The sequence below is a fragment of the Alexandromys fortis genome, unplaced genomic scaffold (genome assembly GCF_014885135.2).
Source record: "Alexandromys fortis isolate MF-2015 unplaced genomic scaffold, M_Fortis_MF-2015_v1.1 scaffold_100_3062768_6864082, whole genome shotgun sequence".
NCBI lineage: Eukaryota > Metazoa > Chordata > Mammalia > Rodentia > Cricetidae > Alexandromys > Alexandromys fortis.
Genome location: NW_026067993.1, coordinates 3,393,352 through 3,418,244, shown reverse-complemented (window position 1 = coordinate 3,418,244; position 24,893 = coordinate 3,393,352). Strand labels below are relative to the sequence as shown.

Genomic DNA, 24,893 nt, shown 5'->3' with positions numbered 1-24,893 from the left:
ATCCAGGCTGGGAGGTTGATTTTTCAAGAAAGCTAAGGTTCCAAAGTCCTTCTTAGGTACCCAGGGACGTTTGGTTTGGGAGGTAGATAGAGCTGCACGAGCTGCTTTCTCCTCATCCACCAGCTCCTTCTCCCTGCTGCAATCAGAAGTACTTCCATGTAAGGATGGATATATATACGCATATATATTCCATGTAATATGTACATATATATGTATGTATATACATGCATATGCACATATATATGCTTAGTTGCTTAAAAAGGAAAACAAGCTTGGAAATTACAGGACTAGGCCATCTCAAAAGGTCTTAAAGCAACGAACTGGACTCCACTCTCTTGTTAGCCTCCCGCTCTGTCCTCATCTTTCCCACAGCATCTAGTTATAGCTTAAAGGAACCTCTTTGCCTTTAAGATGACCCTCACCCACAGCTCTGCCTCATGCAGGCGCAGTAGTTTTCCCTGAAGTAGAGAGATGGGGCGCTGGGCTGCGGCTCCACTGTACTTTGTTTATGTTCCCTGTCTTGAAGCTCCTAGCACCTTGTCCTTCAGGTGGGTCTCACGGTCTGCCTGGCTGACAGATGACTGGCTGCTGGGGTCATGGTGAACTGGGCCAGAACTGAGAGAGCTGTGGAAGAACACTGCACATAGTGACTCTCCGTTATGCGGATGGTTTTCAGGGTTGGGATCCTCAGCTGCGCTGATGACCAGAATAGGGAACAGCCAGGCCACCCATGATTTTGCTGAAACAATCATTGACTGACTTTTCCACATTTGCCTTTTGCTTATTTATTTATTTATTTATTTATTTATTTATTTATTTTTGCCAAAGAGGTTCTCTTTCTGGACCACAGGGATGGGGCATCTCAGCAAGAAAGGGTAACAAGAGAAAGATACAAAAAACAAACAAACAAAAAAACCTTGTTGGTAGAGAGTACCCAGAATCTCACATCTCCTCAAAATGGGGTGCAATATGTTTACAGTCACAGGATCAGACACCCTCTGGTAATAGAGTGTAGAGTAAGGCTGGTGGGGGAGAGGCAAAAAGCTGGAAGTGGGGTGCTACCCACCCTGAGCCTTAGAGGCTCTTGTTCACTGTCTCTGTTAGTAACCAACTTCCTGTTCTACCATTTCCCTCTTATAGAAAGTCATAATGTCTGTATCTGTAGTTGGGGAGACAGGAGGGTCACTTACATAAAGACCTTTGGGGCATCATTAGTGCACCTTTGAGATTGTCCTCATGGTCCCTTATCTCCATTGGGCCATTAGTTCCCCCCTTGGTATTTTGTCTTCTCTCTTTCTGAGGCTTTCCAATTACTGCTCTGGGTCAATCCTGTCCATAGTCAGGAGTGATGTGGAAGGTCATCCCAAGGTCAAGTCCTCGCTCAGATGGTGGAAACCAGCTGTGATGTCTTCCTCCACAGAATTAATTTCTTTAGTGACATATCCTGGGCACCTCGTCTCTAGCAAGTTCTCATTTGGGTTCTGGGTCCAGCAGTAGGCACCTTGGGCCAGGCACAGTCTATCAGAGACCTCTGGTCACTTCAGAGATTCTCAGGCCGGGCGGTATGTTAGGAACCCTGGGGAGCTTTAACAGAAATAGCAGTGCATGGAAATACCTGAGTCAGGACAGCTCCCGGTGCCTGCCGCTGCTGTCTGGTATCCTGCCTCTAAGTGAGTGGCAGCTTCATTTGTATCTAGTTTATAAACTATGCCTGGTGGCCTCCTCTGATGAGCCTAACTGGCTTCTCCATAACTTGGGCTCCACATCCCTCCTTAGCTGCCTTGTTTTTTTCTCTCTGTTCTTGAACGTCAAACTCCCTTATCCTTCCAACCATCACAATCTGTTGCTATAGTGACATTATCCTTCCCCTTGGTCTCCATTACTGAGCCTTTCTTTCCCGCTGGAACCCCCATCAGACCGGTGGTGAGCTCTCATTCTCGGATGTACTCCCCATTAGACTATAGGTTCCAATGGCACAGACTCAATGCATTGTGTTTTCCTCTGTTGAGCACATAACAAGAGCTCAGTAAAATTTCATTGAATGACAACATAAACCGATGAGCAGGACCATCCACAGCCAGATCTTTGCTTCTCTAGTGTGTGACAGTGTGTGCCGTCCTCTTCTTGTCCCACTGCTTATTTTCCTAGGTCTTGTACTCAAATAAAATATTTCAACCAAAGCATTTGGAGGATAAAGTTTGTTTGTTTCGGATGGTAGCATGGGATTAGACAAGCGATGACCAATTCTCCAGGCGCTGGAAGCTGTAGGTTCTGCTTTAATACTGGACTGATTCCCCCCTGGGACTTGAAGATGCTCACTTTCTCTTTGGCTCAGGTGCCCTGTCTTGGGGTTAAAAGCAGTCTTGAGGTCTTTCCCCTGCTCCCATCCTGGACTCAGTCGCATGCACCTGGTTCCTCTCATGTCCCAGTGCCAGGTTGCCCAGCCTGTTTCTCAATACCCCAGATGTCAGGGAGGTCATCATTGGTCAAGGCAGCTCATGCTCTCTTTGGCTAGCTCTGTCCTGTGGAGAAGCCTTTTTCTTTTGGAACCCCCACTGAAGGATTTGTGCATTTGTGGTCACCGGTTCCCGAGTGGAATAGGCACGGGGAGGCTCCTTTCTGCTCTTAACCTGGGTCTCTCCTCAGCATGGCAGCAAGAGGATCCTCTTCACCAGAGTCAGCACCTGTCATCCCTCCACACCTTCCCCATCCTGTAGAGGCGAGAAATAATATGAGTCTGTTCATCCTATTACAGCGTTTTGCACCCACTCCCTTCTGCAGCAACCCTGGTGTATGTACTGTTCCTCACGCATGTCTGACATGCCCATCTGCCCTGTTCCCTCTGCCAGCAATGGTCTCTAGAAAGGCTCTGACTCACTCTCTGACGTCCCTCCAGGCATTTAGAGTTTCATACTCAGTCCGGCCTCCTTTGACATGCTATTTCATGCCAGAACCAGTATGCCCATCCCACACTCTATTCCTGCTCTCTCATGCCTGTACTTCTGTCTGGATCCCCAGAACTCCGGGTCTAAGACAGGGACTTATGTGTTAGTCCTTTATCAAGGACGATGACCCAAGGAAGCAGGGCTCAGGAAGGGCGGAGCTAAGCAACTGTTTTAGTTTGCCTTCTATAAGCATCATGTGATAAGCACCATGGCCAAAGCATCTTGGAGAGGAAAGGGTTCTCTTAGAGTTCCACAGGATCACCAAGGGAAGTCAGGCTAGGAACTCAAAAAGGGCAGAAACCTGGAGGCCAGAGCTGAAGCCACACCTGTAGAGGTGTGCAGCTTACTGGCTTTCCTTGGGTTGCTCAGCCTACTGTCTTACAGAACCCAGCACCGCATGCCAAGGGGTGACACTGCCCTCAGTGGCCTAGGCTCCTCCACATGATTGTTGTTAATCAACAGAATGCCTCAGAGTCTTGTCTGTAGGAAATCTGATGGAGGAGTTGTCTCAAGTGAGGTTTCTTTTCCAAGATAACTCTAGCTTGTGCCAACTTCACAAAAAAAAAAAAATAAAAACCAAAATAAACAATAACAGCAGCAACAACAACAACAACAAATCAAACAAACTAGTAAGTACAAGAGGCTAGGGGGAAAAAGGCACTAGAAGGCGCTGTTGTTAAATCAGCAGCCTAAACTGATGTCTCTTTGCTCAGTCTCCATATCCATTGCTTCCTGTGACCAAAATACTCAAGAATACAAAGTCAGGGAGGAAAGATTCACTTTGGCTCGTGGCTTTGAGAGCTCTCACTCTATGGTGCTTGGCTCCATGTCCTTGGACAGAACAGCTTGGTGGCAGGAACCTGTGGCAGCAGAAGGGACTTCTTCACGGTGGATAGAAGCAGAATGTGGAAAGGAAGGGCTGTGGACAACAGCCCTTCCATGAGCCTACTCCCAGTGACCTACTCATTCCAGGTAGGCCCCACTCCTGAAAGCTTCTAGAACTTTCCCAAATGGTAGAGAGCAGGTGTTTCACATGTGAGCCTGCGGAAAACAGTTCTTATTCAAATCATAGTATTCCACCCCCAGGCCCCAAAGACTCATATCATCTCACAGTGAAAATTTGTGTTTTTGTCTAACATTGAGAATGTGAATGTCTTAGGGTTTTCATTGCCATGAAAAGACATCATGACCTTGGCAACTCTTATTAGGAAAAAATTTAATCGAGGGGGTTCACTTACAGTTTCAGAGGTTTAGTCCATTATCATCATGGTGGGGAGCATGGTGGCATTCAGTCAGACACGGTGCTGAGGGAATAGCTTAGAGTCCTACCTCTGGCAGGCAGCAGGATGTTGACTGAGTCAACCAGGAAGCATCCTGAGCAGAGGAGACCTCAAAGTCCACCCCACAGTGACACACTTCCTCTAACAAGGCCACACCCACCCCAACAAAGCTGCACCTCTTAATAGTGCCACTCCCTCTGAGATTATGGGGCCAATTACATGCAAACTACCACACTAGACCATCCCTTTTTAGCCCCAAATGTAACATGAATGGCCTCTAGTCAAATTTTCAACAGAATCCTCCTTCATTATGTAACTTTATGTGGCCTTTACTGCCCACTTCCCAGTGACTCTTTGGTCACATGGATGCTGACCAGAATCACCTAGTAAGTTTGCTCAGCAGAATTTGAAGCCCTTTCCAATTTGCTTCTTTAAACTCTTCAAACGAGAATTCCAAAGGCTTAATCCCACACCGCGGGGTCAGGTGTGGTCATGTGATCTCAGTCCTGCACCTGCTTCTCTCTTAGTTCCTTTCTTAACACCGCAATCAAACTGTCTCAAAGAAAGCCCTAAGGGAGAAACTATCTGTTTTTCCTTATAGTTTCAGAGGATGGAATCCCTGGTCACTTGGCCCCATACAACTGGGAAGAACAGCAATCAGGACCTCTTAAGGCCCAGCATCAGTAAACAGCTTGTTCCAGTTCAGGGGTCTTCAACTTTCTGCAACCTTTTCATTCTGCATGTCATGTTGCAGTGAGCCCCAACCTGCTTCCTAACTGTAATTTTGCTACTGTTATGAAACTGTCATGTAAGTATCTGGCATGCACAATATCTGATTGGTGACCCCTGTGAAAGGGTCATTCGACCCCCAAGGGGTCACAGCCCACAGGTTGAGAACCACTGCTAGCCAGAGTCCCACCTCTTATTGTTCCCCAAAGAGCCCCAAATAGTGCCACCAGCAGGGAGACAAGAAGCCAAGACATTTGCTGGTGACAGGCATTTCATATTAAACCACAACAGTCCCAGAGCCACCTCTAAGACAGACACCTCAGCATCATTTAGAGCAAAGGTCGCCAGAGCTTTTCTCTAGATCTGGTCTCTTCCTGACCATTCTCTCTGTGGAGAGTTAACTCACTCTAGGTTGTTGCAGGCTGAAGAGATCTTCAAACAAGGCTTGTATTCTTTCTCTGGCTTCTTAGAGTAAAAGTTTTAGTTTTTGATTTGTTTTGAAGTCCTGATCATGTCATGCCTCTTTAGGAACTGGGCCCAGCTAACACTCTGACTTCCCTCCTCAGAGGTAATTTGTCCCTTATGGAATATAGTTTTAATGATATAAAGAGGTTTGTATCTTTGTCTTTCAACTAAGGGATACGTGAAGAGACGGTGATTGGAAATCCAGTGACAGTCAAAGTGAGTAAAACAAAACCAAAACCTGAAAATGGAGCATATTCATTGCAGTGGTGGCCTCCTAGCATGATTTCAAGTTCCTTTTAGTCACATGTGCAGCACCGTGTGTGTGTGTTTAATTTGATGAACATCCCCTCCCATATTTTCTGAACACATTCCCCTTTATCCTTAGATCAGCTGCTGCCTCTGTCAGTCACAAGAGGGCACCAGGGCACCAGGCTTTCCCCTTGGGGAATGCTGTGTCATGTCTGAAAAGGGGCTACGGCAAAGAGCATTTATTGAGAGCAGAGTTTCAGTTTGGGATAATTGAAAAGTTCTAGGAATAGAGAGGGATGAGGATTACACCATAACGTCACCGTACGTAAAACCACTAAACTGTGCAAATTAAAGTGGTTCGGATGATAAGCTTCACAGACTTCCAGAAAAGGAAAGCAAATTTGTAAATTAGCATCTGTTGACCCTAATGTGTGTGTGAAACTGTCTGATGGGGGTGGCAAACACAAGAAACATCAGTGTAAGAGCCCAGGAGTGTGCAGGCCTCACCACACAGGCTTCCCAAAGGAAATGAAGATCTTAGAAGAGGTGAGATCAGCCAGGAGACACAGACAAATGAGAGAGGGGAAAACAGAAGGAAACACAAGAAGTGACCCTGCTAAACAAAAACTAGAGAAAGGACCTGCAGAACATCCACTAGAGAGGAAACCCTGAGCACCCACTAGAGAGGGGACCCTGCAGAGCACCCACTAGAGAGGAACCCTGAGCACCCACTAGAGAGGGGACCCTGCAGAGAACCCACTAGAGAGGGGACCCTGCAGAGCACCCACTAGAGAGGAACCCTGAGCACCCACTAGAGAGGGGACCTGCAGAGCACCCACTAGAGAGGGACGCTGAGCACCCACATACAGGATTCAGACAGAAGCAGGAAACCTCTAGAGAACAGAAAGAAGGAATGAGGAAAGATAAGGTGAATCAAGAACCATGTATCTGGGAAACTGATGACCAGAGTTGGTCCTTAGTGCTGAACTCTTTGCAGGGTTACAAAAACAAGGCTTAGAAGAATGTGTTATGTGTAGCCATAAGATGACTGCTTGTGAACTGGGTGAGAGCTGGTCTGTAGAGCTGTGGGGTGGAAAGCAGCCTTTAGCAAACTGAGTGTCAAATTCCTGAAACACTTGGTCATGAAAGGAAGAAGAGGCTGGCCCTGGATGGGTGGCACAGGGCAGGTGAGGGAAACAGGAGGTGAAAATCCAGGGAGAGAGCAGAGAAGACTCAAGTCCAGGTGCCCATGGCCACACCACATTTTTGATTATTGATTTATTCCTGGAAGGATAATGCCTTGCTTCTGTCTTTTGTTATCATGAATAGCACTACTGTGAGTGATGTACAAATGTAAGCTTGTATCCTTTCTTTGGTTCTTTCGGTGGTGTCCTTTGTTTAAAATGGAGCATCTATGGCTGACAAAACAGCTCAGTGGGTGAATGGGCCTGCCCCCTGAGTTTGAGTGCCAGAACTCAAGTGGTAGAGGGAGAGACCTGACCTCTGACCTTGTGCTGGCTAGTCATTTTTATTTATTTGATACAAGTTAGGGTCTGCTGGGAAGATGAAACCTCAGCAGAGAAAATGCCTTCTTCAGATTGGCCTGGAGGTAAGTCGATGGGGCCTTTTCTTGATTGACAGTTAATGAGGGAGGGCCTAGCCCAATGTGGATGATGCTGTCCCTGGGCAGGTGGTTGTGAGTGACCCATGGAGAGCAAGCCAGTAAGCAGCAGCGTTCCTTCTTGACCTCTGCTTCTGCTCCTGCTTCCGCTTCTGCTAGAGTTCCTCAGTGATGGTCTGTGACCTGGGATGAATAAGCCATCTCAACCTGCAAGTTGCTTTTGGGCATGGTGTTTTCCACAGCCATAGAGAGAAAAGTAGGATAGACCTCCACAGATTCACCGTGGCATGTGTGTATACTTTAACATATACCCACACACCCACTAACCAACTAACTAGCCAGCTAACTAGCTAGCTAAATAACTGAACAAACAAAGTAAAGAACAGCATTTAGCAAAATAGTCAGCTCTTGTAGTCTTTGCAGACTAGCTTTGGGCCACAGAAGTTTTCCCCTAAGTGAGCAGTGAGAAGCAAAAGCTGAGTCTCCCTGAGCCTTCCTGGGTATTGTTTGCCTGGGCTTGTGGCCTTTCTGGTCCTTCCAATACACAGCAGATGTTGAATCTCTTCACTTCCCAACGTGTTTAAGTCTTGGCTGTTCTGTTATGTGGTTGCATCAGATATGTGTTGCTCTAAGTATCTGGAGGTATCTGGTTTCTTTTCAGACTTAAGAGTGGTCCCCCCTGCTGAGACCCTAGCAAGACAGAGGCCAGTCCTCTTGGCAGCTCCAGGACTGATGGGAGCATTGCAAATAAAGTCTGGATTTTGAGAATATGGTCCCTTTCACTTCGTCTGGGAGAGGCATGAACTGAGGTGAGAAAAAAAAATTTCTAGTGGTTCCATGTGTTTGACTGAGCTCTAGAATTATATAATAATCCTGAAAGATCTTAGTCATCTTCGTATAATTTTATGTTTCTGTGGGGGAACACAGGCTTGGCACTTCCTAGTATACCGTTTTTTTTTCTGTAATGACTCTAAGTGCTTCTCTTGTTCTTGGCTTATTGGACTCAGCCTCTGCACAGGACAGTGGGGACACTGCCATGGACCCAGCCTCTGCACAGGACAGTGGGGACACTGCCATGGACCCAGCCTCTGCACAGATGGTTTCTTCTCTTTTCTCTCCATCAGGTGAACTCCAATAGTCTCTAATTTACTTCCTTTCCATTTCATTAATGTGAGGATAAACCCAGTGTTTCTGCTGAGAATGCTTGCTGCCCCCTCTGTTTTGGCTCTCATAGGTCCTCTTTATAACTCTAAGGCTATTTAGGTGAAGGGAATCTCTGCAAACACCATGGCAAACAGAACAATGATCCCTGAGAGGCAAGAGGGCAGTTTGGTTCAACACAACTCATTAGCTAATGGGGTCAAACTTCCAGAGTCTGACCCCTCGTAGTTTATTTTAAACATACTTAAGCACAGCACAATTTGGAAAAAAAAAAGTTTCCTGGCAATTATTAGCTCAATCCCAAGTGCACAACAAAGCTTAAGACATGACTACTTTGAAATTCTTTGTAAAATACATGTGATATCTTCTGTAAAGATTGGTTCTATAGACCAATTGAGAAAACAACCTCAGGATAAGAGTGTAGGGGAGGATCTGGTGTGGTCTCCGCCATACGATAGAGCAAAGGTCACCAGGTTACTTCCTACATCCTTTCCCAGCCTTCTGGTGGGATATAGGTTATATGCGTCTCCCTTTAAAGAGACAGTCCTGTGTGTTTAACATTCCTCTTTCCCCTAGTGCTCCTCTGTGAGCACAAGGACCTGCGTGCCTTCTACATTTAGGACCGCATTTGCAAATACCAAAGCTGGAAAACCCATTAGAGACTCAATCACTTTATCACCCAGATGAAAACATATGATCAGAGTGTAGCAGTGTCTTGTCCCCAAACAGGTGAGGAGATGCAGAGCAAGGCTCGAACCTGCTGTGTCTTTTCCTGGAGAGAGACACACAGACAAATATCTGTTCACCCCAGGTAAGGCTCTGACGACAGAACAAAGAAGTAAGTCTGCCCGAGACTAGCTTAGTGCTAAGTATATTGGAGTTACTTACAGAAATATGGGGATTTTGAGGACAACTGCAATACTGAGAGTCTATCCTCATCCAAGTGCAGGTGAGGACTCTCAAAAGTGGTGACCCTGGAGCTCCCTGCACTGTCAAGAGGCCCTTTGGCAGGTGGGCCTCTCCCCAGCCATTGTCACCTTGGGGAGGAGCCTTGTGCATCTTGGGAGTTTTAGAATTTTCCTGAGATTTGTGAGCTTTGTCTACTTTCCAAGCTTGTAAGTTTCATTTATTTCCAGAGTTTTAAGGGGCTCAACCTAGAAAGAAAATATTTAACAACACTATTATACAACAGATCCCAACCCTTACCTGTAGATTCAGCCTGCAACTTTTCCAGGGTCTTCCTGCCATGCCAGGGGCACGCTTCTGGTTTTCTTATTCTGCCCTCACCTGTCTTTCCTGTCGTCTTCTATACTTGTGATGGATAGGGAATTCCAGGCTTGCTTGTGGGCTCTTTGTCTTTGCAGAATTCTCTAGGATGGGTCCACATGCCACACAGCAACATGATGAACTTGTTAGATGTACTCTGTGTTATAAATACACTCCTCAGGGGACTTTCCAGAAACCTGGCCGGCCCTTCTTCCGCTCGAGTGTCTGCACACTGATTTTGATCTTCACACCAAGAGACCTACAGGCACCACATGTAGCGCCGGGGGCGGGGGGGGGGAAGGGGGGGCTGGAATCCTTGGTGCAGGGTCAGTAAAAAGTACTGCTTTGATTGCATCCTCCAAACCCACTGAGAGAGGGCATTAACCTTCTGGAGAAATTGCCTAAATCCCAAAAACCAAGAAACTTAACAGGAAGACAGTTAAGGCACCTGTAAAATAAAGCTACAGGATTTGTATCTTAAAGATCAGGTCCTGGAGTTTGGACAAATCAATATCCTGACTAGCACAGTGCATCAAAAGTTCAAAAAAGGTCAGGAAGCATGGGCCTTCATCCATCAAAATGGGGATAATGTTATAACATACAGGACTCTTCGGGGCTACACCTACCACACAGCACACGCTTCCCAAAGGCTCATGCCTTTCTCCTTTTAATTAGCCTCTTCTCCTTTGAAGCCCGACAGACTCTTTCTGCCCTGAGACTTCAGTAAAATGCTGCTGGCCAAGGCTTAAGGAAAAGGGAAGCCCCAGGGATGAGTTTCCCGGCCCAGGCGAAGAGCTGGCTTCTTTTCACGCAGTCCACGGAGATTTCTTTTCTTGCCTTTCTATTTATGTCACAGCAGTGACTTCACGTTTCCAGGAGCCTGGTGACCACACGTCATTCTTCAAAGACGGCTATTTTAAAAATCTTAAACCAAAAACACCAGTGGTTTTTGGGCCTCATTCCTACTGGCTACAATACCCCAGGAAGAATTTAATTCTTTTCCAAGTCTCCTTCTGTCTCTCTGCAGGACTCCCAGCGAAGGAATTTCCTTTGGAGTCATTTCTGGCGCTGTTTGGGTCCTGGCATGAATGTGCTAGAGAAATGAAGGCTGTCTGAGTTTCCCTGAGAAGGCAGGTGGATGTGTGTCTCGGGTGCAGAGATCTCCCTGGCCTGAGAGTCAGACACCTTTGTTCTAGTGCTGGCTCACCATTACTGGCCTCAGGTGACCTGGGTTTCTCCTGCACAAAGTCTCGGTTTCTGGATTTGTAGAGCAAAAGGCAGAGCAGCAGAAGGGTCCTCCACATGTTGACCTTGCTTCCATCCTGTTCAGCTATCTCTGACACTGGTCATTTTCAGGGACTTCTTGACACTGATCCTTCCAATGGGCTATATACCCCAAAATTTCCACCTACCTTTGACAGCTTGGAGTTTGTCCTTCTTACCTGATAAATTCTTAGCATCTTCCTTCTCTTTATTCTTTTGAAACAATCTTACATCCATCTAATTCTCTTGCCTTTCTCTAAGGATGCTTATTTTGAAAGGCAGTTACTTTGAAAGACCTGGCCTTGGGCAAAGACACGGGTGCTGGACCAGGTGGTGATGATGGGTGCCTTTACTCCAAGAACTTGGGAAGCAGAGGCAAGTGGATCTCAGTGAGTCCAAGGCCAGGCTGGTCTAGAAAGTGAGTCCCAGGACAGCCAGGTCTGTTACACAGAGAAACCCTCTCTCGAAAAAAGCAAAAATAAATAAAATAAAGAGCCAGATGGTAATGATGAAGTTTTGGCTTGTGTTTTATTCTCTCATTTCTTTTTTTATTTAGGCCATTAAAAACAATTCAGAATTTTATAGACAATGCTGCATTTATATCATTTCCACCCTCCTCCTATTCCTAACACCTCCCGACACACCGGCCGTGTCCTCCCCACTTCCTCTCAAGTTCTCCCTCTCTTATTCAATTATTGTTATACACACATATGTATATGTAAATATAGCTTGCTGAGTCCTTTTAATGCAGCTCATATGTGTATTTGACAGGGCTGCTGGCGAATGGATAACCTTTTAGGGAGCTCATCCCTGGAGAAGAATGGTTCTCCCTCTCTCAACAACCATTGATCGTCTAGCGCTCTTCATGCAGGGGAAGGAACCTGTGTGATTTCCCACCCCTATGTTGCCTTGTCCAGCAGTGTTGTCATTGTCTTGTGCAGGTGACCATATTGCTGAGATTTCGTGGGTGCAGCCTTTCTTTCTTACACAGAAGATGCTAACTCCCAGCAGGCATGCTGCTCTTCTGCGGTTTTGTACTGCCTCTTCCGCAGTGGTACCCGAACCTTGGGCGAGTGACTGTGCTGCAGATGGATCAGTTGGAGCTGGGCATCCCCTGGCCGGTTGTTCTCTGCGATTTGACCACTTGTGGATTTCTGCAAAGGTCTCTGTCTGCTGAAAAAGGGAACGTCTCTGATGAGGAGCGAGAGCGGCCCTTGTCTGGGGGAAGGAGGATAAGCATTTAGAATGAAGTTAGGAGGTGTGCTGGTTTGGAGGAGTGGCAGTTTTATCGCCTCACTTTAAAAATGAGCCTGGCCATTCTTTACTTTGGCTTTTCGGCAGATGTAGAAGTAGTTCCAGATGTAATAAGATACTTGTTATATGCAGGATTTATTCACTCTGCAAATGTCTATTGTGTGCATATTTTAATGAGCTGCACATTGTTCCGGGCACGCAGCACATATCAGAGGACTAAGAGACTAACTAGCCCCTGCTGATAGCAGATGAGTAATAAAACGGATGGCATATTAAATCGTGTTTTAAGAGGAGAAGGATAAATTAAGGAGTATGAACAGAAAGAGAAGGGAATGGAGTTATACATGTAGGTTAGACAGCTTGTGGGATTCTCAATAGTAAAGCAACATCTGAGAGAAATGGAAGGAACTAAGAAGAGTGGCTTGTGTCAAGGCCTTGAACTAGGAGCAACCGGAAGTGTTCACTGTGTCTGGGGTGTAAAAGAACTGGAAGTGGAATTCTGCATAAATAAACCACAGATCACATGCCTAAGTCACTGTTGACATGTTGGTTTTTAACATGAACTAGACAGGAAGCCACTGGGGTTGAGCAATGGAGGTGTTAGTTACTTTTCTATTGCTGTGGTGAAACAGCACAATGGAGGAAACTTGCAGAAGAAAGGGTTGATTGAGGGCTTCCGGTTCCAGAAGAATGGGGCGATCACCATCGCGGTGGAGAAGCAGGAGAGCAGGTACCAGGCATTCACAGCAGGAACAGCTGAGAACGCACATCTCAAGCTTCAAGCAGAAAACAGAGGGTGTCAACTTGAAATGGGCCTGAGTCTTTAAACTCTCAAAGTCCACCACCAGCCATGGCTTTTCCAGCAAGGCCACACTTCCTAAATGTCACCAGGAAGTACAAACTGGAAACCAAATATTCAAATACCGGAGACTATGGGGCCCTTTTCGTTCTAACCACTCCAGCCAGTGTGAGTACAGCCATACTGTAATATAAAATGAATTTAGCCAAACTTCTAAACTCCATGGTCTTTTAGTCACAACACTGTTTAAAATACCAAAGTCCAGGGTCTCTTCTGAAATTAAAGGCAATCTCTTAATTATAATCCCCTATAAAATCAAAAAGCAAAATTTGCACTTGCAAAATACAATGTCACAGAATATCTATTACCATTCCAGAAAGAAAGAAATGAGGGCATATTGAGCAAATACTGGATCAAAGCAAGACCAAAACAGAGCAGAGTAAACTCTAAATCCTATAGCTGCATGTCTGATATCAGAGGACGTAGATGCTCTGCCCTTCCAACTTTGCTGCCTGAAACCTGTTTCTTTCTTTCGGGTTGGTGCCGCTCCCTGTGTGCAGCCCCCCCCCCCTTGTCGAGATATCTCACGACTCTTTGGCATCTCCAGCATCTTGCTGTCTCTAGGGTAGCCCTAACTTTACTTTCACAGTTAAACAACATGGCTTCTTGGGGCCTCCACGCAGGAATACCCCTGCCCATGTCTAGGCTCAGTGGCTCTCTGAATCTGCAGGGGAAGAATCCACGATATTCTTCACAACTCTAACGCCAGTGCCAGGTGGACAATACTGCCAAGTTTGCTCTCCGCCTAGGATGGACCCTAACTCCTTGACTCCCGTTCGCTGTGGCTTTAGTTTGCTCTTCCTTTCCAGAAGCACTTGCAGTTCCTTTCCAGAACTGCTCTTAGGTATTTTCCGTTCACAAAGCGGGAACTCAGCTGGACAGGGTCTTGCCTTAATGGCATCCTTCCCTTCACTCCACTGCAGATTTGGCAACTTCTTAATGGCAACAAGCTTAACTCTTTCACTAAAAGCTTTGACTGTAACAGTAAGTCTGCAGAAGAGTGATCACTAGTAGACCATGTGACAGGGTCAAGATTGGGCTGTTTTGAAATCTCCTCTGCCAAAGAAATTAGTCCACTACTTTATCCTTATTTCTAAAAATTTTTAAATTTAGCCTTAGGCAAGTTCTTAGGATAAGGACAGAAAACAGTCACATTCTTTCCCGAAAGATAACAAGAATGGCCTCCAGCCCAGGAGCTAGTATTGTTCCCTGATGTTTCTTCATCTAGGCCTTCTGCACTACTATCTCCCAAGCTACTGCGAGGATCTGCCAATAAGCCTCTTCTACAATGTTCAACCACTTTTCTAGTCCAAACTCCCAGAGCCTTCCTTATTTCTCCAAAACCCAATACAGTCATAGCTATCACAGCACTAACCCACTTCCGAGCATCAGCTTCTGTGTTAGCTGCTTCTGTATTGCTGTGATGAAACCAAGGCACCTTATAGAAGGAGGGGGTAACTTTGGGCTCCTACTTCCAGAGGGATAAGAGTTCATCACCACCAAGCAGTGAAGTGTGGCATCAAGCAGTCAACACAAACAGAGTAGTCGAGAGCTTGCATCAAACCACGGGAAATGGAGAGAGTGAACCCTAAACGGCACGACTCTTTTAAACTTTTAAAGTCCCCTTTCAGTTACACACTTCCTCCAGCAAGGCCACATCCCCTAAGCCTCCACAAACAGCCCCACCTAAGAATCAAGTATTTAAATGCCAGAGACTATGAGAGATGTTGGTCACTGAATTTACTGACACTGTGCTAATAGGTTGCTGAGGGACAAGACTGAAAAAAAAGGAAGATTATTGATGGTGTGCCTGCACGAGGCAGTCAGTGGGGCTTCTTGTAGAGTGGAGGCTGGAGCCTGGGTGGCAGCAAGTGTGTGAAGAGGACCTTTTTATGACTCAGGGAGCTATGTAACGGGGAGAGGTGTAAGGTCCTAGGGGTTGACCTAAGTAATTGGAAGAATGGGGTCGTCACTTCCTAAGATGTGGACTATCACAAGGAATGATTTAGGGGGCAATATTGGGGGAATGGTTTGGGATGTAATGTTTGGGTTTTCTTTAGACATTCTTTTGGACACTGAATATAAGAAATGAAGAGGGCCAGGTGTGGTGGCGCATGCCTTTATTCCCAGTACTCGGGAGGCAGAGGCAGGTGGATCTCTGTGAGTTTGAGGCCAGCCTGGTCTACAGAGTAAGTTCCAGGACAGTCAGAACTGTTGCATAGAGAAACTCTGTCTCAAACACAAAACAAATAAGCAAAAAAAAGGAAGAGAGAAGGAAGGAAGGAAGGAAGGACGAGATATCCATAGATTAGAAGGAAGGCCCAAGTTGGAGAAAAACAGGAAGTCATCTGTGTTTAGAGGACACTAGCTGTCCGGAGACCAATTGACACTATCCAGGAATGGCAGCAGAAGAGAAGGGTCTTGAAGACTGGAACTCAGGGCTGCCACAGGAAGAGGCTGAAAAGCAAGGGAAAGTCACTGGGGGAGACTGTGAACATGGAGGCACTGAGAACAGAAGTGATAGAGATTTGGGGTTTAGAAACAGAGCGAGGACTGAGCTCGAGGGCATCACAGTGCATGTCAGAACTCTCTTCAGGGGCCCAAGCCACCACCCTTCCCTCCTGACACCATCTCACGGCTCTGGCTGGAATTCTGTCGGGATTCCTCAGAGTGCTGCTTCACCGCGTCTGAGCAGGACATGGATTTGTGTCTATTTTTTTCCCAGAGTGTTTGAAGTATTTCATAATTTAAAATGCACTGAAATACAAACGACTTAGTGGGAGGCCTAGACTGCCAATTAAGAACACACAGGGTCACACCAAAAACAGAGCCATTGCGGAGCTGTTTAGAGGAACAAATTCAGTTGTCGTGGGTCCCATTGGCAGGCCGTGGGCACGTATGGCATTTAATGGGCACAGTTTAAACAAGCTGCATAGCTGTAGGAGTTGGAAAAGATAATGTCACATAAACAACCCAAGGGAAGATAAAAGCCCTCATTTTCTAACTGGGCCAGCAGCTTCTGAGACCTTGGGCCTGGGCTGTGTCTCTATGGAAGCTGAGGTCCCCGGGATGTGCTCTGGTTTATTACTATAGACTGGAAGGGCATGACTTCTGCATCAATCAGCGGCGTGTTACTGTAACAAAACACCTGGTGCAGAATACTTAAGAAAAGAGAAACCTGCTTTGGCTAAGGGTTCTAGAGGCTCAAGGGCATACAGTTTCTTTTGGCCCAGTTCTCATGCAGGCAGTGGATGGCAATGGTAGAGCGTGGGTTTAGACTAAGAATTAATATTTTAAGCCAAAAATCAGGCAGACAGAGGGAGCAAATGAATCACCACAATCTTTTAAGGGCACAGCCCCACTGACCAAAGCATCTTCTCATTAAGCCCTACTTAAAAATTCTCAAAAAAAAAAAAATTCTCCCACCTCTGAACAGCACTACCCTGGTATCTCTTTCTGTCTCTTTTTCTTACTGAGTGACCTCAATCCAAGTCATAAGTCTGAGAAAAATAGGCTCCCACATTCTTCAGAGGCTGCGTCCTGGCAGAACAGTCTAGAACAGTGGCTCTCAAACAATGTTCATTAGAACCATGTGGAGATCTTCAAAAACCTACAGTGTTCATTCAGGCCTTATGCCAGCCACCCCTTGACATATACGCAGGAGGTTCCACCCATATTCATGCCATGGAGACATCTCACTTTATAGGGGACACCACAGGACGTAGCGGAAGCTGCCGGGGAGGGGCATTCCTGCCTGTTCTGACCTGTTTGTCGTTCATCATGCATGTATGCCCTGGGCACCACTTGGACTAGACACACCTTCTCTTTGTCGTGACATTGCTTTGTCCCCATTCCTCTGGGTACTTTCTTGGAGGCTGTTTGATCCTGCTATGATGTTGAAAGGGTCCTGGCTCTTCGTCTCTCTGAGCAGAAGCTCATTGCTGGGAATTGAGGCTGTGTTTTTGCGTCCAAGTGACATTTTCTTGATCTCTTTTGGGGGAAAAAAAGAACCAATGTGTACCAGATGCAGGCGAGCACTTCGAAGGCCCTGTTTGTCTCCCTGTCTCAATGTCTCAAGCTCAGAGTAACCCACACTTCCTTCCTAGCATGTTGCCAGCAGGCAGAGAAAGACCAGGGACCTGGAAAGACATCACTCCCTTTGTGTTTTGGTCCCTGTTCCATTTCTACTTTTGTTAATTCTCTCTAAGGATTCACAGAGGGGAAGATGAACTAAAGACGTTTTCTTCAGGCCTGGTCCTAGATTTTCAGAGTTCCAGATTCACAGAGCTCTCCTCCCCATGGGCTCAGTCTCTCTAAGGAACACTAGGTCTCTTGCCTGATGTCCTGCAGCCATCTTGGGTCTCGCCAAGTTCACTCTCGACATCTCAACTGAAAGATAAACCAATCACACATCTCAAGTTTCCCCATCCTCCAACCCAAGGATTCCAGGACTGTTCAGAACCCTGTAGCTCCCAATGCCCCCAGATGGTGTGTTGTTCTTTTCTCTAGCCGTCTGTCTCTCCAGGGAAACCATGTCACTCGACTTCCCTTAGATACTCAGGGCCGTTTCATCTTCCTGCTCCCCAATAAGCTGCTCCCAGTTTCTGGGGTGCTTTGCTTCCCTGGGCTTATTACTTGGAAGTGAAGGAGTTCTCTTTAGGCAAACACTAAAGCAGAATGTCCTAGCGATGATTTTGCAACCAAGTCACAGGAGAGTTCTGGATCACGGGCTAGAACACCAGGGCACCTTACCCAACCTGTCTCCTATCATCTAAGTAAATCCAGTCAAAGGCTGAAGTCTGGGAAACAGTGCCTCTCAGACTCTTCCAGAAGGGGCATGCCATATGGGCAGAATGGCTTAGAACAGCAATTCTCAGACTGGACATCTGTTAAATCATCTGGGGGTCTTCTAAGAAGCAGCAATGCTCAGCTCTTACTCCAGACAGAAGAAGGACCCAGTACTCCCAAGTTAACTCTTGTGTGTAGCCTCGTTTTTCAAAAGTTGGTGTGTTTGCGCCGGGATTAGGCCCCAGAGTTCATCAGAAACTGTTTTAAATCCTGTTTCTTCTAATAATTTTTAAAGTCATGTAGTTTTTAAAGTCTCCATTTCAGACCAGTTTTTATTTACAAAGGTCGCGATGTTGGCATAGACAGTTACGATATATCCTACACTAGTTGTGTCTGTTCCAGAGGTGCTTTGTAGCAGTTTACATGAGCGCTGCTTTTGCCATAATCAATGAACTGACATGAATACATCAATAGCAATCAAGTCCATAGTTTGTTTGAGTCTCCTTAGTGTTTGCCTGATTCCATCCCCCATCCCCACCCCCAGCCATTCTGGGATCCCCCACAGGAAGCCTTTGCTTGTGAGGTCTCCTACATTAATGTCCCAAACTAAGTGTTTAAAGTGACGAGCCTTTGAGGTATGGTCAGGAAGCCAGAGGTGTTGTCCTGAGGTCTCCCTTACATGTCCCTGCTCCCTGGGATCTTGGTGGCAACCCTTGACACTCCCCGATGTGTAGCTGTAGGATTCTGTTCGTACCAGCATGGTGCTCTCTCCCTATGTATTCGTGTCTTCTCTTCTTCTCTTAGGAGGATAACGGTTGGCCTGGATAAAAGGTCCGCTGGCTCTCGAATGACCTCTTAATTAATCCCACTGGTAATGATGCTATTTCTCAATAATTCATATGTAGAAGTCCTGGGGTTTAGAGTATCAACGTCGTGTCGGGAGGCACAATATAACCCAGTCTAAGTTTCTGTTGACTATGACAGTATTTTTTTTCTTTTAACAGCATCTCCTCTTTTTGATGATGACCTGAATAGTTGGTGGAGCATTGGTCAGAGACTTTGTAGAATACTCTCCAGGCACAATAAGTCTGTATGCCTCTCATAGCTAGGCAGGAGTTGTGGAGTCTGCGGAGCAGACTAGGGAGATACAGTCTGTGTGCAGTCTCACTATGGCTTCTTGTTGTTGTTAGTAACCCTCACTTCCTGGCCAAGGTAGATCAGCCGCTGTCTGCACTGTGGAGTTACTCTTTCCCGTCTCCCATACTGCATGTTTTCTTGCATGAGAATGGTGGGGATTTAACCTGATGCCTTGTGCACACAAGGCAAGTGGTTTTCCACTGAGCTACACCCAGCCCCACACTATGCTTTCTGGAAGAAAACGGTTATGTCCTGTTCACCCTGAAGGGATTGGCAAGTTTCTTCACAGCAAGCTTGTCTACCCTCATAAGTTATGCATTCATTAACCAATTTATCCATAAAATATGTACTTGTGGTTACTTGTTTTATATTTTGGATTATTATTCAATACAACTTTGGTTTGTGCTCACAGTGTTCCAGCTCTGTCCACTGGGGCTCCTTCTGTTGGCTCCCTGCCTTCTGGAGATGTCTCCACCATTGACACTGGGGCTCCTTCTGTTGGCTCCCTGCCTTCTGGAGATGTCTCCACTGTTGACACTGGGGCTCCTTCTGTTGGCTCCCTGCCTTCTGGAGATGTCTCCACCGTTGAGGAGGTTTTTGAATGGTTCCTTACTTTCTGGCACTGACGACCAGATGCTCCAGGCTCATCTTATATTTCATATCCCATTTTTAGAATCAACTTCAATAGGTCATTGGAGAATTCTGATACACCAAGATCTGGGCCTCTGGGGTGTTGGTAGCTGTGGGGAGCTTCTCTTTCTAGGTTCAGTTGCAGTACCTTTATGGTGCTTCAGTTGGCTCACTGCAAAATGGGGATTAGAGGAGTAATTTTATCACAGGTTATTCTTGGGGCTCAGTTAGAGAATATGTATGTAAAAGCTTCAGTATATTTGGTCTAAGTTTATAATTTCTCAATTGTTTTTTTATCTGCCAATTCATAGATTCAATACTCTCAACCAAGAGAAAGCAAGCAATGTTTCTTTTTCTTTTTTTTTTAATGAACAGACTGAAGTCACTGTGACCATTTCAGACCTCACCTCTTGCTTTCAAGACCCATTCTAGATCCAGATTCCGTGTGTGTCTGTATGTCAGCAACCCTGATTTTCTCTCCCTGCAACTTACCTTCCTCTTGCTTGAAGAGCATCTTAGGTTTTTATTTTATTTTATTTTATTTTTGGTCAAGCCTTTGCAGAAAAGATTAATTTCTAGCAGACACAAAGCACATATTCCAGTCTTGAATGCACCAGTGTCGACATGCTATGATAGTTTCTGAAGAGGACATTGAAGATACAAACTGAAATTATTAAAAATAAACTTTTCTAATCTGGATGCAGGGAGAATTCAAGTAATATAATTTGTGTGCTGAACCATTGTCTTTATGGTATCTTGGTAATTTGCAGGGACAATGGTGAAGGGTTTTTAAACAGAACGAATCAATAAAACCCGAGACATGTTTTTGTATCTATAACTCAACCTTCCCTCCAGTCTCTCTCTCTTCATGCTACAGTGATCCTAATGGAACAGAACACATTTTTGCAGCATGTAAACAACTTACCAGGCTCATCGGTGCATGAAGACGCACACAAGCCAAGCAGGGCTCTTTGACTCAACACAGATGTTTTTGGAACGAATGTGTAGTTTCCCATAAGAACAATGGCTTCTTTGCCTAATGGGTCCCAGGCATGATCATCATTGTTAGTAACAGTGCTCAGAGTATGAAATCACAGCTCTCCTTATACAAATTAATTTCTCGGGAGGTAGATTCTGGTTGCCTGGAGCCAGGCCTTTTTTTTTCTGGCGGCATATTTTCTAATTGTTTAGGAAACGGCTGGCTTTGAAGGTGGTGAGTCTGCTAGCATTGGGTTATGAACTTAGACACGGTGGTCCTCATGGCTACACCATCTTTCTGTTTCTGTGGTTCTAGGAGATCAAGTTTCTTGGACCACAACAGCAGTTTGGAGACTTCTGTTGCTTTAGTCTTCTATTGCTTTGAAGAGACTCCATGACCATGGCAACTCTTATAAAAAGAAAGCATTTAATTGTGACTTGCTTACAGCTTCAGAGGTTCGGTCCATTTTCATAATGGCAGGGTGCATGATGGCACGCAGGTTGAGAAGAAGCTGAGAGTCTTACTTTTGGATCCACAGGCAGCAGGAAACGAGAGCCCCTGGTCCTAGCTTGGACTTTTGACAACCTTAAAGTTCACCCAAAGTGACACACTTCCTCTAACAAGGCCGTGCCTACTCTAACAAGGTCACACCTTTTAATTCTTCTCAAATAGTGCCACTCGGCCTGATGACCGAGCCTTCAGATACATGAGCCAATGGGGGCCGTTTATGTTCAAACCACCACATCTTCTAACCGATGCTTATTGGACAAGGTTGAAGTTCCATGGGCCTATTAGTTATTTTTGCAAGATAAGGATGAAGTTACAATTTGGAGGATAAGTAGGATAAACTGGGCCCAGCCAGAAATTGGCATCTGCACAGAAATCCCAATGCTTTTAAAGCGTTGTTAAGTATTCTTCTTCTAAGGAGAGAGGCCCATTTAGATGTTGATTCTCATGCTTAAATGCTGGTTTCCTGGAAATATGATTTTTGTGGGAGGAGCTGGGGTTATTGAGAAAGCTTGAGTGGACAGGGATCCCTGCTCATCCTCCCAGAGTCCTCTTGGCCTCGCTTGTGGAAAAACACACTCTCTGAAGGTCTTCCTCCCCTACACTCACCAGAGGTCATGCCCATACGGCAGTCACATATGTGCCAGTAGGAGCTTTGAGAAGGTAGGGCCTGTATTCTCCTCACTGCCTTGGTCCTGATGCTGCCGTCAGCATGACCTGGACCAGCACACTGCTCAGTGGGAAGGCTCACTGCCTCGAAACAGTTTCAAAACTGCATCAAAAGTCTTCATCAGGAACCTAAATAGATGTCTTAGGGTTTCTATTGCTGTGATGAAACACCATGACCAAAAAGCAGGTTGGGAAGGAAAGGGTTTATTTGGCTTATACGTTCAGATCATATTCGATCACTGGAGGAAGTCAGGACAGGAACTCAAAAAAGGCAAGATCCTGGAGGCAGGAGCTGATGCAGAGGCCATGGAAGGGTGCTGCTTATTGGCTTGCTTCTCCTGGCTTGCTCATCCTACTTTCTTATAGAACCCAGGATTTCCAGCCCATGGTTGACACCACCATGGCCTGGGCCTTCTCTATTGATCACTAATTGAGAAAATGTCTTACAGCTGGATCTCCTAGAGGAATTTCCTCAACTGAGGCTCCGTTCTCTCTGATGACTCTAGCTTGTGTCAAGTTGGCACACAGAACCAGTTAGTACAATAGCATACCAGCTTTCTTGAGTGGTATCTGATGTCCAAGTGCCATCTCCTTACAGAATCAAGAGCAAACTTTAGAGAGGCAGAATGACTTGCTCAGAGAAATAGAAGCAGGCTGTGAATTGTCCCCCAGTATGCAGCCCTGGGCTTAGCATCCTCAAGTCCTCATCCCCCACTGCTTTCCTTTTTCACCAGAGATTCGCCTAGGCTCTAGCAGCAGCAGCAGCAGCACAGCTCAAGGACCAAAGCCTTCTATGAAGAACAATTTTCATACACAGAGACACAGGGATGGGTCTCTGTCTGTTGGAAAAGTCTGTCTTGGGTGAAGTCTCTAGAAGGTTCTCCAGAGAAGAAGGTTCTCAGATGCAGAGACAAAGAGGCAGGAACTAGAGCAATGGCTGCTTAAGGTCAGCTAGGATGTGGGAGGGAGAGAACAGGTGCATGAGAGCAAGCCTGCCAGGGCCTTGAACAGCCCATGTTTCTGGGTGAGAAGGGGGGTGGGGCTCAGGAGAGCTACTCTACTAAGAGTCAGGGGAAGATCCTTGGCTGCATTGGCCTTGGCTGTGTCCTTCGGGACCTGGGTGTGGTGGATCACGGTGGGTATTGCAGGGGCAGTGGGAGAGTTTTGGGGCTCAAGTCTAATGAACATTTTCCTTTGGGGTTACTTTGAGTCTAAGCCATCATTGAAAACATGGCCTTGTTGGATTCTAAAATGTCAGTGCTTGAAAGGTCCTTCAAATGAGGAAAAAGGACCCATCGAGGGACACATGAAAGATGGAGGTGGTTGTCTGGCTTCACAATCCACCATTCCCTTCCAGCCCCTACTTCCCTGAGTCACTCTTACCATTGGAGCTTAGCTCAAGTGTACTTACATTGCTGAGTGTGTGAGCAGCGCCATGCCACAGGGCTAAGAATTTCATTTCTTTTACAGTATTATGGGAGATTGGGGCTGGGATTGGGGCACTGTCTTTGGCGAAGAAGCTTAGAGTTTAGGGGGCAGACTGAGAAAATGGTGGTGGGTGGGAGGAGGGGGCCTGTCGCTAATCATCCCTGAGACCCAAGCAGGAGTTTAAAAAGAACCCCACCTGCCTGGTGGACACGTATGGAACACATGGTGTAGTTCATACATGGGATTAAGTCCTATGCATATAGTAACTTTCTCCTCATCGTGCTTCTGTGAGGTAGATCAGGTATAGCCACATTGTGCCTCATGGTTGAAGATACAGCCTTAAAGAGGTGGTCAGCTGTCCATCATTCCAAAAGTGGTAAATGCTGGATCCAGATCCAGACTTTCACTCTGACCACTCTGCTACTTTGCTGCTATCAAGAGCAAGGAGAAGGGGCCGAAGAAATTCCATTATCATCCAGGAATGGGCGTGAAGATTGAGGGCCAGGGGAGGAAATGATGCTTGCATCAACCGATGATCTTTTGCTGGCAACTGACCAGTGGGAGCTTGGCTGGGGAGCCTACTCAGTTCCTCACTCTGCTGACTCTCTGGATCCAGTCCTTGTTGGGATAGATGTAAGAATATACTCCATAGCGATCTTTCTTCCCACAATCCTCGCCCCAGGACACTACGCCCACCAGGTACCATTGGTTTGTTTCTTGATCTTTGGTCATCATGGGGCCTCCAGAGTCACCGGCACAGGCGTCTTTTCCCCCTAGATGAAAGGGAGGTACAGATGAAATACAGTGTGCCCCTTTCCCAGTGCAAATCTGAGTTCGACTTGTAGTTCAGGCAATTGGGCACTAGGGGGTGCAGCAGACCATTGGATCCAAACCGGCGCTGGTTCAGGAAGGATGCCAGAAAGTGTCTTTCTTCCCCTCGCCCCCACTCCATCCCAGGTTCTCAGCACCTATATTTCAGTCAGCTTCTTACCTTCCTTTTCTCCAGCACAGATCATGTCCTTGGTCACTTTCTTCTTCAATGGGGCATAGGCCTCCTGGCAGGTGTCGTAGTTGACAATTGGGATTTCGATCTGGAACATAAGGCTATCATTGGTGTCCACTTCTGGCTGAGAGGACCTTGCTGTCCGACAGCTTCCGAGCAGGCCTCCAGCTACCTTATACTCCCTTTCAGGAACTGCCGCGTGGTACAGGTAAAGGCACAACGGAGTGGAGAACTGGGGACTCATCTGCTATAGCCTCAGCTACAGACTTGCTCTGTGGTCTTGGTTGAGTAGCTTTGCCTGTTTGATACTCAATTATCTATTCTGTCATATGGAAACAATAATCCTTGCCTAGCATATATACCAGCTACAAATATGACAACATATAGAAACCCATGTCAGTTTGTATATGGCTTCCTTCATCCCTGGTATGGAACCTGGTGCATGTGGTTTTATCGAGACTCTCACACCTAATTTTCAAGATGAACCTCACAGTATTAATAATAATATTAATTATTAATTGCATGCATCTTCACAAAGGAAATGAATGACCAAGGGCTTTGACAGTGTATAGCTATTTAGTATACTATATGTGGGTGCTAGGTATTTTTTTAAAATAAAGATATGAAAATTATTAATTTAAAATAATAAAATTATTATTT

At 46.0% G+C, this 24,893-nt stretch overlaps 2 protein-coding genes across 3 annotated transcripts in view; both read right to left on the bottom strand.

The window, feature by feature from the left end:
* The window catches only part of Rfc4 (replication factor C subunit 4), a 751,101-nt gene that overhangs the window by 358,333 nt on the left and 367,875 nt on the right, over positions 1-24,893 (bottom strand). The gene's annotated exons all lie outside the window — the stretch shown is intronic.
* Positions 18,197-24,893, bottom strand: part of Masp1 (MBL associated serine protease 1) — a 69,872-nt gene continuing 63,175 nt past the window's right edge. Inside the window, exons 14-16 of one of the 2 annotated variants that reach the window (XM_050159961.1) lie at positions 24,222-24,321; positions 20,573-24,003; positions 18,197-19,819 (exon numbers count right to left, since the gene is read on the bottom strand). In XM_050159961.1, coding sequence (XP_050015918.1) covers positions 23,813-24,003; positions 24,222-24,321 — 291 coding nt within the window. In that variant the 3' untranslated portion in view covers positions 18,197-19,819; positions 20,573-23,812. Of the gene's footprint in view, positions 19,820-20,572; positions 24,004-24,221; positions 24,322-24,893 lie in introns of those variants that run through there. The other variant, XM_050159962.1, reaches the window with a different exon arrangement.